General features: G+C 29.8%; 1 protein-coding gene across 1 annotated transcript; it reads left to right on the forward strand.

The window, feature by feature from the left end:
• The first annotated feature begins 15420 nt into the window (after positions 1 to 15420).
• On the forward strand, positions 15421 to 15981 carry LOC134235320 (uncharacterized). Its single transcript, XM_062717456.1, has one exon. The coding sequence runs from the start codon at positions 15421 to 15423 to the stop codon at positions 15979 to 15981; it is 561 nt and encodes a 186-aa protein (XP_062573440.1).
• The last annotated feature ends 277 nt before the right edge of the window (positions 15982 to 16258 follow it).

Here is a 16258-nt window from a genome sequence, read left to right on the forward strand (position 1 = left end):
AGAAATTATTAAAACATGATATTACTGGAACAATCTGGACATACACAAAATTTAAGAATGTTCTAGATCAAATGACCGAACATGTTGACCACTCTGGAATGTTCAAGAAACTTAATGTTACTAATTATATACATAATGAAACAATACACATCTCACAACAAAGGGTCTTCCGTTGGAGACGGAAGACCCTAACTAGAGCAAAGCTCGTTGCAAAGCAAAGAGTAGGTCTTCCGTCCTGTTTGACCGGAAGTACCTTTCATTTTCAACAAAAATAAGAAATAACGCCTAAAAATGGTTTGAATTCCCTTAAGCTATGTTAATTAACGCAAAAATAAGCAATTTTTTGCTACTTCCCGTTTGACCAGAAGTGACGACGACGGACGGAAAATTAATTTTTATGCTCCCAGAGACATATGTTACTCAAAAACTTGACCAGATCGGCAAAAATACGCGTTTTTTTTTACTTCTTCCGGTTTGGCCGGAAGTGACGACGCCGGACGTATTTTGACGACTCAGATAGATTAAGCTTGACATTTTGAACAACTTTGCTTTTTTGAAGTATTACAAATTCTCAATACTTTTCGAGATATCAAGTAAAAACTTTTGGCCCCTCTAGATCCCTTATTTTAGGGGTCAGACCTTTTTTCGAGATATCATTTGAAAGATCTCAGAATTCTTCATAATTTTTGTTCTATATCTTTTAACGAAATATTTACAAGTAAAACGATATAAGAGAAAAAGTGTTAGAAATTTTGAAACGCTCCATATGACTTTTTTTTAGACCATACTGAGCGTTAACGTGCAGTACTTCCGGTGAAAGTTAACAACACAATGCAAATCTACATTTGTTGCTCTATCTTCCAGAAAAGGTTTCACCTTCCTATGATGAGCGGTTTTTAAGAAGAGCGACGGACAAAATGACCCTTAAAAATCACAAAATTGCAAAAATTTTCGAACCGGAAGTGACGTCATCAAAATAAAAAAAAGTGCATCAAGATTTTATTATGTTCTATCAGACCTGAAAGTTTCATAAAAATATAACCAGTCGTTTTTGAGAAATTGCGTGCACAAAATCGGTAAGAAAAAAAATAAGAAAAACAGTGGAAAAGAGACCAACGAATAACAAGAAGGTCTTCCGCTGAAGACGGAAGACCTTAACAAGATACGATCTCGTTGCGAGCAACGAGTAGGTCTTCCGTCCAATTTCCAATAAGATGAGATAAGAATATGTCTTAGATTTTCATTTGAATATTTATTATGATAAAAGATTAGTTTTGAAATCTCTCAAAGGGCGAATTGAATGAGATTTAACCGATTTAAATTTTTCAAAAATTTTAATTCCTTGCAAATGAAAATCAAGCACTATATATGCATTTTGACAGATGGAGAACTTCATACAATATGTTTTGAAATATCTCAGAGGTCAAATAAAGTGAGTATTAAAGGATTTAAATTTTTTTTCAAATTATTTTAATTTCTGCCAAATGTAAAATCAAGTGCTACATCTGTACTTTGACAGATGGAGAATATCATATAAAGTTTTTTGAAATCTTTCAAAGGTCAAATAGAGGGACATTTAAACAATTTCAATTTTTCAAAAAGATTAAATTGCTTTCAAATGTAAAATCGAGTACCATATCTGTATTTTGACAGATTGAGAATATCATGTAATGTGTTTTGAAATCTTTCAAAGGTCAAATAGAGGGACATTTAAACGATTTCAATTTTTCAAATAATTTAATTTCTGCCAAATATAAAATCAAGTGCTACATCTCTACTTTGACATACGGAGAACATCATACAATGTGTTTTGAAATATCTCAAAGCTCAAATAGAGGGAGATTCAAACGATTCAAATTTTTCAAGAAATTTAAATTTCTGCCAAATGTAAAATTAAGCACTACATCTGTATTTTGACATACGGAGAACATCATACAATGTGTTTTGAAATATCTCAAAAGTCAAATAGAGGGAGATTCAAACGATTCAAATTTTTCAAGAAATTTAAATTTCTGCCAAATGTGAAATTAAATACTACATCTGTATTTTGACAGATAGAGAATATCATACAATGTGTTTTGGAATCTTTCAAAGGTCAAATAAAGGGAAATTTTAACAATTTAAATTTTTCGAAAAATTTAGATTGCTTCCAAATGTATAATCGAGCACCATATCTGTATTTTGACATATGTAGAACATAATACAATGTGTTTTGAAATATCTCAAAGGTCAAATAGAGGGAGATTCAAACGATTCAAATTTTTCAAGAAATTTTAATTTCTGCCAAATGTAAAATTAAGCACTACATCTGTATTTTGACATACGGAGAACATCATACAATGTGTTTTGAAATATTTCAAATGTCAAATAAAGGGAAATTTTAACAATTCAAATTTTTGAAAAATTTAAATTTCTGCCAAATGTAAAATTAAGTACCATATCTAAATTTTGACATATGTAGAACATCATATAATGTGTTTTGAAATATCCCAAAGGTCAAATAGAGGGAGATTTAAACGATTTAAATTTTTCAAAAATTTGAATATCTGCCAATTGTAAAATCAAGTGCAATATCTGTATTTGGACAGATGGAGAATATCATACAATATGTTTTGAAATATTTCAAAAGTCAATAGAAGGAGATTTAAACAATTTAAATTTTTCAAAAAATTTAGATTGCTTCCAAATGTAAAATCGAGCACCATATCTGTATTTTGACATATGTAGAACATCATACAATGTGTTTTGAAATATCTCAAAGGTCAAATAGAGGGAGATTCAAACGATTCAAATTTTTCAAGAAATTTTAATTTCTGCCAAATGTAAAATTAAGCACTACATCTGTATTTTGACATACGGAGAACATCATACAATGTGTTTTGAAATATCTCAAATGTCAAATAGAGGGAGATTCAAACGATTCAAATTTTTCAAGAAATTTAAATTTCTGCCAAATGTAAAATTAAGTACTACATCTGTATTTTGATAGATGGAGAATATCATACAATGTGTTTTGAAATCTTTCAAAGGTCAAATAAAGGGAAATTTTAACAATTTAAATTTTTCGAAAAATTTAGATTGCTTCCAAATGTAAAATCGAGCACCATATCTGTATTTTGACATATGTAGAACATCATACAATGTGTTTTGAAATATCTCAAAGGTCAAATAAGGGAGATTTTAACGATTTAAATTTTTCAAAAAATTTGAATGTTTGCCAAATGTAAAATCAAGTGCTATATCTGTATTTGGACAGATGGAGAATATCATACAATGTGTTTTGAAATATTTCAAAAGTCAATAGAAGGAGATTTAAACAATTTAATTTTTTCAGAAAAATTCAATTTCTGCCAAATGTAAATTCAAGTACTACATCTGTATTTTGATATATGGAGAATATCATGCCATGTGTTTTGAAATATCTCAAAGGTCAAATAGAGGGAGATTTAAACGATTTTAATTTTTCAAAAAATTTAATTTGCTTCCAAATTTAAAATCAAGTACCATATCTGTATTTTGATATATTGAGAACATCATACAATGTGTTTTGAAATCTCTCAAAGGTCAGAAAGAGTAAAATTTAAACAATTTAAATTTTTCAAAAAAATTAATTTTCTGCCAAATGTAAAACTGAGTACCTAATTTGTATTTTGACATGCGGAAAACATCATACAATGTGTTTTGAAATATCTCAAAGGTCAAATAGAGGGAGATTCAAACGATTTAAATTTTTCAAGAAATTTAAATTTCTGCCAAATGTAAAATTAAGTACTACATCTGTATTTTGACAGATGGAGAATATCATACAATGTGTTTTGAAATCTTTCAAAGGTCAAATAAAGGGAAATTTTAACAATTTAAATTTTTCAAAAAATTTAGATTGCTTCCAAATGTAAAACCGAGCACCATATCTGTAATTTGACAGATGTAGAACATCATACAATGTGTTTTGAAATATCTCAAAGGTCAAAAAGAGTAAAATTTAAGCAATTTAAATTTTTCAAAAAATTTGAATTTCTGCCAAATGTAAAATCAAGTGCTATATCTGTATTTGGACAGATGGAGAATATCATACAATGTGTTTTGAAATATTTCAAAAGTCAATAGAAGGAGATTTAAACAATTTAATTTTTTCAAAAAATTTAATTTGCTTCCAAATGTAAAATCAAGTACCATATCTGTATTTTGATATAATGAGAACATCATACAATGTGTTTTGAAATCTCTCAAAGATCAGGAAGAGTAAGATTTAAACAATTTAAATTTTTCAAAAAAATTCAATTTCTGCCAAATGTAAAATCAAATACTACATCTGTATTTTGATATATGGAGAATATCATGCCATGTGTTTTGAAATATCTCAAAGGTCAAATAGAGGGAGATTTAAACGATTTTAATTTTTCAAAAAATTCAAATTTCCGCCAAATGTAAAATCAAGTGCTAGATCTGTATTTTGAAAAATGAAGAATATCATACAATGTGTTTTGAAATCTCTCAAAGGTCAGAAAGAGTAAAATTTAAACAATTTAAATTTTTCAAAAAAAATAAATTTCTGCCAAATGTAAAACTGAGTACCTAATTTGTATTTTGACATGCGGAGAACATGATACAATGTGTTTTGAAATATCTCAAAGGTCAAATAGAGGGAGATTCAAACGATTTAAATTTTTCAAGAAATTTAAATTTCTGCCAAATGTAAAATTAAGTACTACATCTGTATTTTGACAGATGGAGAATATCATATAATGTGTTTTGAAATCTTTCATAGGTCAAATAAAGGGAAATCTTAACAATTTAAATTTTTCAAAAAATTTAGATTGCTTCCAAATTTAAAATCGAGCACCATATCTGTATTTTGACATATGTAGAACATCATACAATGTGTTTTGAAATATCTCAAAGGTCAAATAGAGGGAGATTTGAACGATTTAAATTTTTCAAAAATTTGAATTTCTGCCAAATGTAAAATCAAGTGCTATATCTGTATTTGGACAGAAGGAGAATATCATACAATGTGTTTTGAAATATTTCAAAAGTCAATAGAAGGAGATTTAAACAATTCAATTTTTTCAAAAAATTTAATCTGCTTCCAAATGTAAAATCAAGTACCATATCTGTATTTTGATATATTGAGAACATCATACAATGTGTTTTGAAATATCTCAAAGGTCAAATAAAGGGAAATTTAAACGATTTTAATTTTTCAAGAAATTTAAATTTCCGCCAAATGTAAAATCAGGTGCTAGATCTGTATTTTGAAAAATGAAGAACATCATACAATGTGTTTTGAAATCTCTCAAAGGTCAGAAAGAGTAAGATTTAAACAATTTATATTTTTCAAAAAATTTAAATTTCTGCCAAATGTAAAACTGAGTACCTAATTTGTATTTTGAGATATGGAGAACATCATACAATGTGTTTTGAAATATCTCAAAGGTCAAATAGAGGGAGATTTAAAGGATTTCAATTTTTCAAGAAATTTAAATTTCTGCCAAATGTAAAATTAAGTACTACATCTGTATTTTGACAGATGGAGAATATCATACAATATGTTTTGAAATCTTTCAAATGTCAAATAGAGGGAGATTTAAACAATTTAAATTTTTCAAAAAATATAAATTGCTTCCAAATGTAAAATCGAGTGCCATATCTGTATTTTGATGTATGGAGAACATCATACAATGTGTTTCAAAATATCTCAAAGGTCAAATAGAGGGAGATTCAAACGATTTAAATTTTTCAAAAAATTTAAATTTGTGCGAGATGTAAAATCAAGTGCTATATCTGTATTTGGACAGATGGACAATATCATACAATGTGTTATGAAATCTTTCAAAAGTCAAATAGAGGGAAATTTAAACAATTTAAATTTTTCAAAAAATTTATATTGCTTCCAAATGTAAAATCGAGTACCATATCTGTATTTTGACAAATGGAAAACATCATAGAGTGTGTTTTGAAATATCTCAAAGGTCAAATAGAGGGAGATTTAAACGATTTCAATTTTTCAAAAAATTTAAATTTCCGCCAAATGTAAAATCAAGTGCTAGATCTGTATTTTGAAAAATGAAGAATATCATACAATGTGTTTTGAAATCTCTTCAAGGTCAGAAAAAGTAAAATTTAACAATTTAAATTTTTCAAAAAATTTAAATTTCTTCCAAATGTAAAATCGAGTACCATATCTGTATTTTGATATATGGAGAACATCATACAATGTGTTTTGAAATATCTCAAAGGTCAAATAGAGGGAGATTTAAACGATTTGAATTTTTCAAAAAATTTGAATTTCTGCCAAATGTAAAATCAAATGCCATATCTATATTTTGACAGATGGAGAACATCATACGATGTGTTTTGAAATATCTCAAAGGTCAAATAGAGGGAGATTTAAACAATTTAAATTTTTCAAACAATTTAAATTACTTCCGAATGTAAAATCAAGTACTATATCTGTATTTTGATATATTGAGAACATCATACAATGTGTTTTGAAATATCTCAAAGGTCAAATAAAGTGAAATTTAAACGATTTTAATTTTTCAAGAAATTTAAATTTCCGCCAAATGTAAAATCAGGTGCTAGATCTGTATTTTGAAAAATGAAGAACATCATACAATGTGTTTTGAAATCTGATATTTAAACAATTTATATTTTACATTTTGCCAAATGTAAAATTTAAATTGTTTGAAAAATTGAAATGTGTTTTGAAATATCTCAAAGGTCAAATAGAGGGAGATTTGACAATTTTTGAAATTTAGATTTCAAAACACATTATATAATATTCTCCATATGTTTCAAAATCAAATGTCAAATAGCACTGGATTTTACATTTTTCAAAAAATATAAATTTTTTTGAAAATTTTAAATCTGTATTTTGTTTAAATTACAATGTGTTTATTTCAAAGGTCTTTCAAACGATTTAAATTTTTCAAAAAATTTAAATTTTGTATGTAAAATCAAGTGCTATATCTGTATTTGGACAGATGGACAATATCAAAATACAGATATGGTACTCGATTTTACATTTGGAAGAAATTTAAATTTTTTGAAAAATTTAAATTGTTTAAATCTTTCTCTATATGACATTTTAATAACATCAAAACTTACTGTTTGATGTCTGCGATCATTCCAAATACTGGAACGGTCTTTCTTGTGACATAAGGAAGCAATTTAAATTTTTTGAAAACTTTGAATCGTTTAAATTTTACTCTATTTGACCTTTCAGAGATTTCAAAACACAAAATATGCTCTTCTCGATCTTTTAAAATACAGATGAAGTCCATATTCAACAATTAGGAACCATTTAATTTTTAAAAAAAATATTAAATCGATTATATTTCACACTACTTGACCTTTGTAAGACTTCAAAACACATGGTTTAATGTTTTCAACTTTCAAAATACATAAATAGTCCTTGTTTTACGTTTGGAAGCAATTAAAATGTTTTTTCTTTTTTTTTTTTTGAAAAATTGAAATTGTCTTAATTTCACTTTATTTGACCTTCGAGAATTTCCAATTACACTGTGTAATATTTTTTTCAAATCCAAGGTTCGAAGAGTACAGCCATTCGTACTAACCGCAAGCGTCGTTGATAATGAGTTTGACATGTTCCTTCAAAACAAAATGCAAAGATTTGATTTGATTTTAACATATTTTATTATGTAAAATACATAAATGGATTGGGCAGCAGGCATAGCCTATATAAGCCCTCTCCATAGGTACAAGGTTAATTAATACACATATAGTAGCTGGTTTATGTATGACCAATAAGTTATATATAACTAACACAAATTTGAATGGATTATAGAGGGAAAAAAATACATGAGTGAAGAGAGAAAAAGAAAAAAAAAAACAACAACAAATGAATACCGGTTTATAAATGTGGAAATGAAATGAAAAAAAAAATCGAAAAAAATGAGAACTACAGCAATTTATAAACATACAATGAATGTGTATTTAATTTAGGACATAAACTGGAATAAGTATTTCATAGTTACACATCATTAATGAAACCTTTTGGTTTGTAATATATATTTGTGAACACAATCAAATAATTTCATATTTTTTGCATAAGAAATACTACTATCACCAAATAATAAAAGATTTAGGGAAATAGGAATAGGATTTTGCAAGTCTATACTAGATATACAATTAAAAAGAGTGTTTCTTTGCTCAACATAACATGGGCATTCGAAGAAAAAATGATATGCATTTTCATGTGAAAATCACAATTTTCACATTTTGAGCTATCACTTATATAATCTTTCAGTAAATCACCATTTAAACTACTAGCATTATTTCTTAGCTGACAATGAGTAATATTTTGACTAGGATTTCCATAATTAAAAAGCTTATTGGGTGTTCTATAATGAGTCTTTTTAATGGCATTAATGAAAGAAGATAGTGTTGGTAAACTCCTAATATGGTATGGTAAACTATTCCATAATTTAATTGTAGATGGGAAATAACTATTCATATATGATGTGGTCCTCGCTTGAGGAATAAGAAAAGTAAGGCCATCATTGTTTCTTAATGAATATGAGGTTTGGGGTGGAATACAAGGTCTTAGAGGATCTTGAAGGTACTGTGGTGCTAACCCATACACAATTTTGTAAAATAATATTAATTTATGTACTTTCCTTCTGTCAGATAATGTATTCCAACCCAATTCATCATATAAAAGTGATCTTGATGAGTTCACTCTCATTCCTGTAATAATTCTTGCAGCAGTAATTTGAACTTCTTCCAATAAAGATGACTCCTTTTCATTACAATTATCCCAAACAACATCACCATATTCTAAAACTGGTCTAATAAATGACATATATATTTTTATTAGCGCGTCTCGACAAAGGGAATGTTTTAACATTCATAGAACATTTAACCGTTTACATGCTTTTTCATACGTAATTTGTATGTGAGATTTCCAACTGGCATCGCACTGAAAATTTAGTCCCAAATGTGTGGGATTGTTCGATGACTCAATCAAGGGGCCATTTAAACCAAATCTAACATTGGGATGAGAAAAATGTTTTCTGGAAAAATTTACATTTACTGTTTTCTTGGGGTTAAAATGAACTTTCCATTGTTTTGACCACTGATCCAACTTTTCTAAATCATTTGTTAATGAGTTTGCAGCACTGACAATGTCATTGTCAACAATAATGTAAAGTGAAGTATCATCAGCAAATAAGCGGACATTATTTGTTAAGTTTGAAGAAATATCATTAATATATAATAAGAATAAGAAAGGACCTAGGACAGATCCTTGTGGGACACCTGCACTAATTGGTCTAAGAGTTGATGTACAACCATCAAGAACCACCCTTTGTCTTCTGTTTACTAAGTAGTTTTTGACCCAATTTGAGATTTGATCTGATATTTATGTTCCCCAAACGAAGTTGGGGAACATATTGTTTTTACTCTGTTTCTTATTATAATTATTTTTCTTCTTCTTCTTCTTCTTCTTCCTGGGTACTTATTTGTCCGGGAATGATCTTGTTAACTACACGTCCGACTTAGGTAAAACCTTTTTAGGGTCAGTAGGCATGTTATGTAGATTTGCGGAAGGAAGGTCATTTTGCGCGCACCTGCTTGCAAGAGCGTGCACGTGCAACATGTGAAATGACAGATTTGATTGATATAGGCGTAACTTTTTACATTTTTTATGAAATACTTCGAAACTCATAATATAAGGATGTATTAGTAGCATAGACAATATGACATGGTCAAAATAGCAAGATCTCACGCGCATGCACGTGCGCTTCGCTCTGATTGGCTGAAACTAAAGTCTCAATATCTTTCTTGTTTTTTAACGAAATCCTTTGAATTCCATGCATTAGGATATCATACAGCATGATATATAGCAATTATTATGAAAACACGTGCATGCATGTGCGCTGCAATCTGATTGGCTTAAAATTTAAATAGCTATAACTCCCTTGGTTTTCAACTAAACATGGCGGGAATTGGAACATAGATAGATATAATGGACTCCTACAAAAAGGTATGGTCACCATGCACATGCATACTCGTGCGTGTACGTGTGCTACAATCTGATTGGCTGAAACTTTAAACAGCTACGATTCCCTTGGTTTTCAACCAAACGGGATGGTATCTAGAACATAAATAGATGTAATGGACTTTTACAAGAAGGTATGGTGAGCATGCTCATGTATGCACGTGCGTGCACGTGAAATGAGCAAAATCAAAAATACACTTGAATGAGCGTATTTTTTTAATACTTTTGGATTAAATACTTTAATATTTAGTATATCAAAATATATAGATTGTGTTGACAAGATGATATGGTCATTACGCACAGGCATTCACATTCGCACGCGTGCAATGCTTAAATTTGAATGAACTTGGTACACTTCTTGGTAAACGTTGTAAAGTCTCAAATGCATAGAATTTGTCTTATTTAATGAAGCTTACAGGGAATATGACACCAAAAGGGAGTTGGGGAGCGTTTGGGGAACATCTGTAACGGTCCCCGTTACAATTAGCACTAGTCCAATTTTCTTTAATTTAAATATAATTCCTTCATGCCAAACCCTATCAAAAGCTTTAGAAATATCACAAAACACAAACCGTACATCCCGGCCGTTATCAAGATTGGATATAATAGTATTATAGATTTCCACCAACTGATTACTGGTTGAGTCACCAGTTTGAAAAGCAGACTGGAACTTATATAGTATATCATTCTCAAGTATATAGTTGTGCAGATGCTTGACAATAATTTTTTCTAATAATTTGCAAACAACAGATGTTACTGATATTGGTCTATAGTTATTGACATCATCTGTATTTCCTTTATTTTTATAAACAGGAGTAACTTGGGTAATTTTCCAAATATTAGGAAGAGTTCCATTGTTTAGTGATATATTAAATAATTTTGTCAGTGGTTTGTAGATTGACTGTGCAGTATATTTTAAAATTTGAGGTGAAACACCATCAGGACCTGATGGCTTACATGTATTGATGATTTGTAACTGGTCCAAGACTTCATTTTCTGTAATTCTAAATGTTTCCATATGGTGTAAAGGGGGACCTGGTCCCTGGGGTGGTAAATCAGGCTCATCGTTAATGCAAGAGATATCTGTAAAGAATTTGTTTATGGCATTGGCCTTGTCTATTGGATGAAACAGCGTTTGGCCATCAACCTTAAGAGGAGGTGTTGGCTTATGTTTATTGTTTAGTTTGGATAAAGATTTCACTATTCTCCACCATTTACCAGGTGGTATTGTTTTATTTATCTGCTCTGTAAGTTTTTTGTTATAATTTTGCCGCGAAATTCTAATTTCATCAATGACCTGATTTCGCAGGTATCTATACTTTTCCCAGTGAAGTGGATTTTTTGATTTGACAGCTTTACGATGAATTCGATTTCGTTTTCTCATCAATATTCTAATTGTACTATTCATAAATACTTTGTCCTTTGGTCGTATTGTAATTACTTTTTTAGGGATGTGTTTATCTATGCCTTTGGTTATTACTTCTGTAAAATTAGAGTACATTTCATCTACATCAATAGTATTAAAAACTTCTGAATCCCAATTTGTATTTTCTAAATCATTATTGAGGTTATTGTAATCAGCATTACTGTAATCAAAAATTTCTCTATTATATGCATATTGTTTGTGTATATTGAATTTTAGGTCCAGTCCAACAAGGGAATGTGAACTACAAAATGGGGTGAAACAAATGTACTATCAACCAAAGTTAGATGGCTAGTAATTATTAGATCTATGCAAGTACCCTCTGTTTTTGTAAAATTGGTTGGACAATCGATTAAATTTGTTAAATTTAATTTTTGTAGCATTAATTTGAAACTGCTACTTGATTTGACAAAACATTAACATTAAAATCTCCTAGTAGGAATATTGGGAGATTACATTCAAGTGCCTTGTCCAAATTTGAGCAAAATAAGTCCCAATAGCTAGCCAGTGAAGATGGGGGCCTATAAAGTGCAGCTAATAAAAATTTTTTGTTGCCATTTTGTATTTCTGACCAAAGAATTTCTAGTCCATCAGTTGACAAATCCATTCGAAAATGATAAACTAATTGGTCCGAGATGTACATAGCAACACCACCGCCATGTCTATTTCTATCCTTACGAATAGGTGGGTGAAATCCTTATATTGAAATGTTTTCATTACTTATGCTATTATCTAAATGTGTTTCACTAAGGGTAATAATATCATACGTTGATAATTCTGAAGTTATGATATCTAATTTTGGTAGTAGACTACAAACATTGTTATTATAGACTATACTTAAAGGTTTGCTAATATGGCTACTTTTCATGAAACTAGGGCCAGGATTGGTCTCTATGCATCCTAATATTAACAGTATATATATACAATAATACGATGAAAATGTAGATTTAAACATACACAACAATCTAACTGATAGTTTATCCATGACATCCTAAAATAGTTATAATCACCTTAATCATTTGTGTCAAAAATCATTATATTTGATTTGGATGGCATGGATTCATACATCGGATATGCTGTATATAGAAGTAAAAATGAAACCGGTATGGTTGGAATAAGACAAAACGCAAAAGAAATGAGAACGTCCTGAACGAAAAACATATATATCACTTTTTAAAAACAGTGTGCTCGCGAAAATTTAATCGCGTATAATGACGATTATATGTTAACACAGAGTCGATGTATCAAAAATAAGAAAAAACTGAGAATTTATGAAAACGTATAAGAACACATTTACAAAAAGGTACAATATAGGATTTGGTGTATTAAGCCATGCAAAAATACAGTCTTTGAGTAAACATCTATTTATAGATAAGTATTTACCCTAGTATGGGAAAAACGCTTACTAAAAATAATACATTTAAGACATTGCAGAATAGACTTCTGAAAATTATGAAAGATGGAGTCCAGTTATGTCCAAGCTTATATAGTTTATGACTCCTCTCATTGCTCCTCTTAATCACCCCTGAACTAAACTAAGGCCAAACTATCAAATCTAGATGCTATAAATCACTACTATTGTATAAAGTCTCCTCCTAGCCTAATTAACAGCTCCCCATGACCTGTTCGCAGTCAGGGTCAAGACATTAATAAACAATCTAATCTAAGAATGAAAGTAAAATAATAAAAACATACTAATCTACTGAATAAGAAAAGTAAATGTAAGAAAATAATAAAGATAAAAAAATAATTATGCTACAGATACACAAATTCATTTATCTGCACGTTTTTATAAAGTAAAAACTTTCGCATTAAAATAAATAACATAAAATCAATCATTTCATTGGATTAATTATTAAGTTTTTGTTCAATACACCTCTATGATTAATTGATTGCAGATAATCTCATCAAATCCACTGCGACTCTTATTTCCTGACTTCCGTTAATTTAGAGGAAATTCGGATTGAAAAAACTTCGTAGCATGTGTATGCCCATAAAACCCAAGAAATTTGTAGTAAATAGTCGTACGCAAAATATAATACTTTTTATTGTGTTGTTTAACTTATTTTTCATGCGCAAGCATAACTACTTACCCCTTTATCACCGATCTCAATATCATCAATCCGTGGCATGGCCTCACCAGTAGACTCCATAGCGTCAGGTGATCAGCTGATTCAGATTTAAAAATATCAAGGGGTTTTTGCTATTGAATTAATTTAATGATAATCTTAGGATTATATTGGTCAATTTAACCGCAAGAAATACATCTTTTGTATTTATTTCCGACTGAAATAGGATGTCTACTTGCGGTTTCGTTTTGTGAAAAACAAATGTTTATTATTAGTAAACCAGCATAATCCTGATTTTAAGTAGGTCAATGCTGGTTTTAAAATATGTCAATGCTAGTTCTATCTTTTGCTTGCTGATGCTGTTCCTAGTAATGCTGTTTTTTAAATGCTGATGCTAGCTCTATCCTGATGCTACTTATGCTGATCCTGATGCTGGTTTATGTAACAAACTTAGTTCCCTGCACTGTAGATATTTTGATTCTAAAACTTTATTTTGTAGCATAATTTTTTTTTCTTCATAAATAAGATTTACGTTACATCTGAATTAAAAAACATAATTTCACGAACTTCATTGTTCTTTATCAAAGTTACATAGTTTTCACTATAGTAAATCAAAGTTCCAAAGTTTTTACTATAGTAAATCAAAGTTCCAAAGTTATTACAATAGTAAATCAAAGTTCCAAAGTTTTCAGCATAGTAAATCAAAGTTCCAAAGTTTTTACTTTGGAACTATAGTTAACTATAGTTTACTATAGTATTTTTTTTGTTAGGGACATCACAATTTTTCATAGATCAAATCTATATTTTCAAAATGAAAATTCATTGTTTCTTTTACAATGGTTTTTTGAGACAAATATTGCATGTACTTTCAGATGGATGTACAATATATGCACACCTTTTAAATGTATTCTCACTGAAAGTATTTTACATCAAAGGTTATTTACAAAAATATCCAGAGAAAAATATGATTACTGTGGGATCACCTTGGTTAAATTAATGATAATCATGTAATGATATACAGGTATGTAGTAAACTAAAGTCTGCATTGAAACCTCAACAGGATATACATTTACAATGTATTGCCAGTGGCCCATGTACATTTAATGTACAAAGTTAATGACTAGAGTGACAAACACATGTATTAAATACAAAAATATGTATTACACAACTGTATTATAAAAAGATCCCATAAAATCAACAGTTGCTATTTTCCTCCCATGTACGTGCCAAAGACCCCAATTATGGAAGATCCAAAACTTCTGACGTGTTTGCTAGAATCACTTCCTCACTGATATCCCATGAAATTTGCAATAGTAAATGGTTATGTTAGAGGGTTGATAGATAATGGGTGACACAAACGGATTCACTTTTAGTACGAAGGCTCAGCAAGTTGGATGTTGATCATTCCATCAGACACTTCAAACTTCCCTTGCACAATTTCTGAAAGAAAAGATGACCATAAAGATGCATCATTATAATTGATATCCATATAAATGTATGACAAATAATAAACTAAAGCTCTACAAAACAATTGGTTCTTTCGGCCTATGAAATCAGTTTACTGTGGAATATGAATTCACTATCTTGCAATTTTTTGTTCAAATTAGGACTAATTCTGATAAATGTAAAAATGCGAAAAGTTTATAGACGACAGACGAACATCAGACATTGATAAAAAAAAACTCACTTAGACCTTAAAATGGCTCAGGTGAGCTAAAACAAAAAGGTTAGAGCTCAAGCTCAATGCCTGACTAACATTGAAAAAGATATAATTTCAATTCATGTGATTTTATTAAAAAAATAATTTAAAAATCTTACCTGACTGAAATAAACTGAAATAATTAGTGCCAAATAATTACAAAAAAAAACTTTATAACGCGAGTAAGGAACACATTTATGAAAAAATGCCCCAGTCCATCAAGTTGTTTTACCCCTCAACTAGAGTCATAATTGACTGCACAGAGATTAAAACTGAGCGTCCATCATCCTCAGCACATGGGTCAAAATGTTATTCAACATATAAGAGTTCACACACATGGAAAGGGCTTGTAGGAATCGCTCCTCATGAAGCTCTCACTTTTGTGTCCTCATTATACACAGGGTGCATGTCAGACGTCGAAATAACAAAATTATCTGGCCTACTTGATCTTATGGAAGAAGGTGACTCAATTATGGCTGACAAAGGGTTTGTGATGAACAAGGTATTAGAAGGTACAGGCATTTCTGTCAACACCCCTCCCTTTTTTCTTAGCCAAGGTCAGTTTTCAAAGCAGGAAGTAGAGCAAACACAAATTATTGCAAAGCTAAGAATACACATAGAACAACATATTCGTAGGGTCAAAGAATACCATCTCTTTGATGATGTCATCCCATTGAGTATGACTGGTACAATAAATCAGATTTGGACTGTTGCTAATATGCTGACTCTGTTCAGAGGTCCTCTTGTCAAAGATTGGTGTAAATGAATAACTTTGTCAATGTGAATAAACGACATATATTTACTCAATTTTGAGCTCGGGGTGTAAGCTTCTATGATATTTATGATGCAACTAGTAATTAAATTCTTACAATGACTGTTTTTATTGTTGATTAATCTGATTTCGGCTGAACACTGTATATTGGTTATTTTTCTCAAGATAATTTTTACTTCTTGTGATAAGGAAGGGTTTTATATATACATAACATATCCTCTTTTCAGCTTTTATTCAGTAAGCTATATGTGGCCCTCTGTTTTTAATATAG

This window comes from Saccostrea cucullata, unplaced genomic scaffold (genome assembly GCF_032062105.1).
Source record: "Saccostrea cucullata isolate Sc308-1 unplaced genomic scaffold, CSIRO_AGI_Scuc_v1 ctg3527, whole genome shotgun sequence".
NCBI lineage: Eukaryota > Metazoa > Mollusca > Bivalvia > Ostreida > Ostreidae > Saccostrea > Saccostrea cuccullata.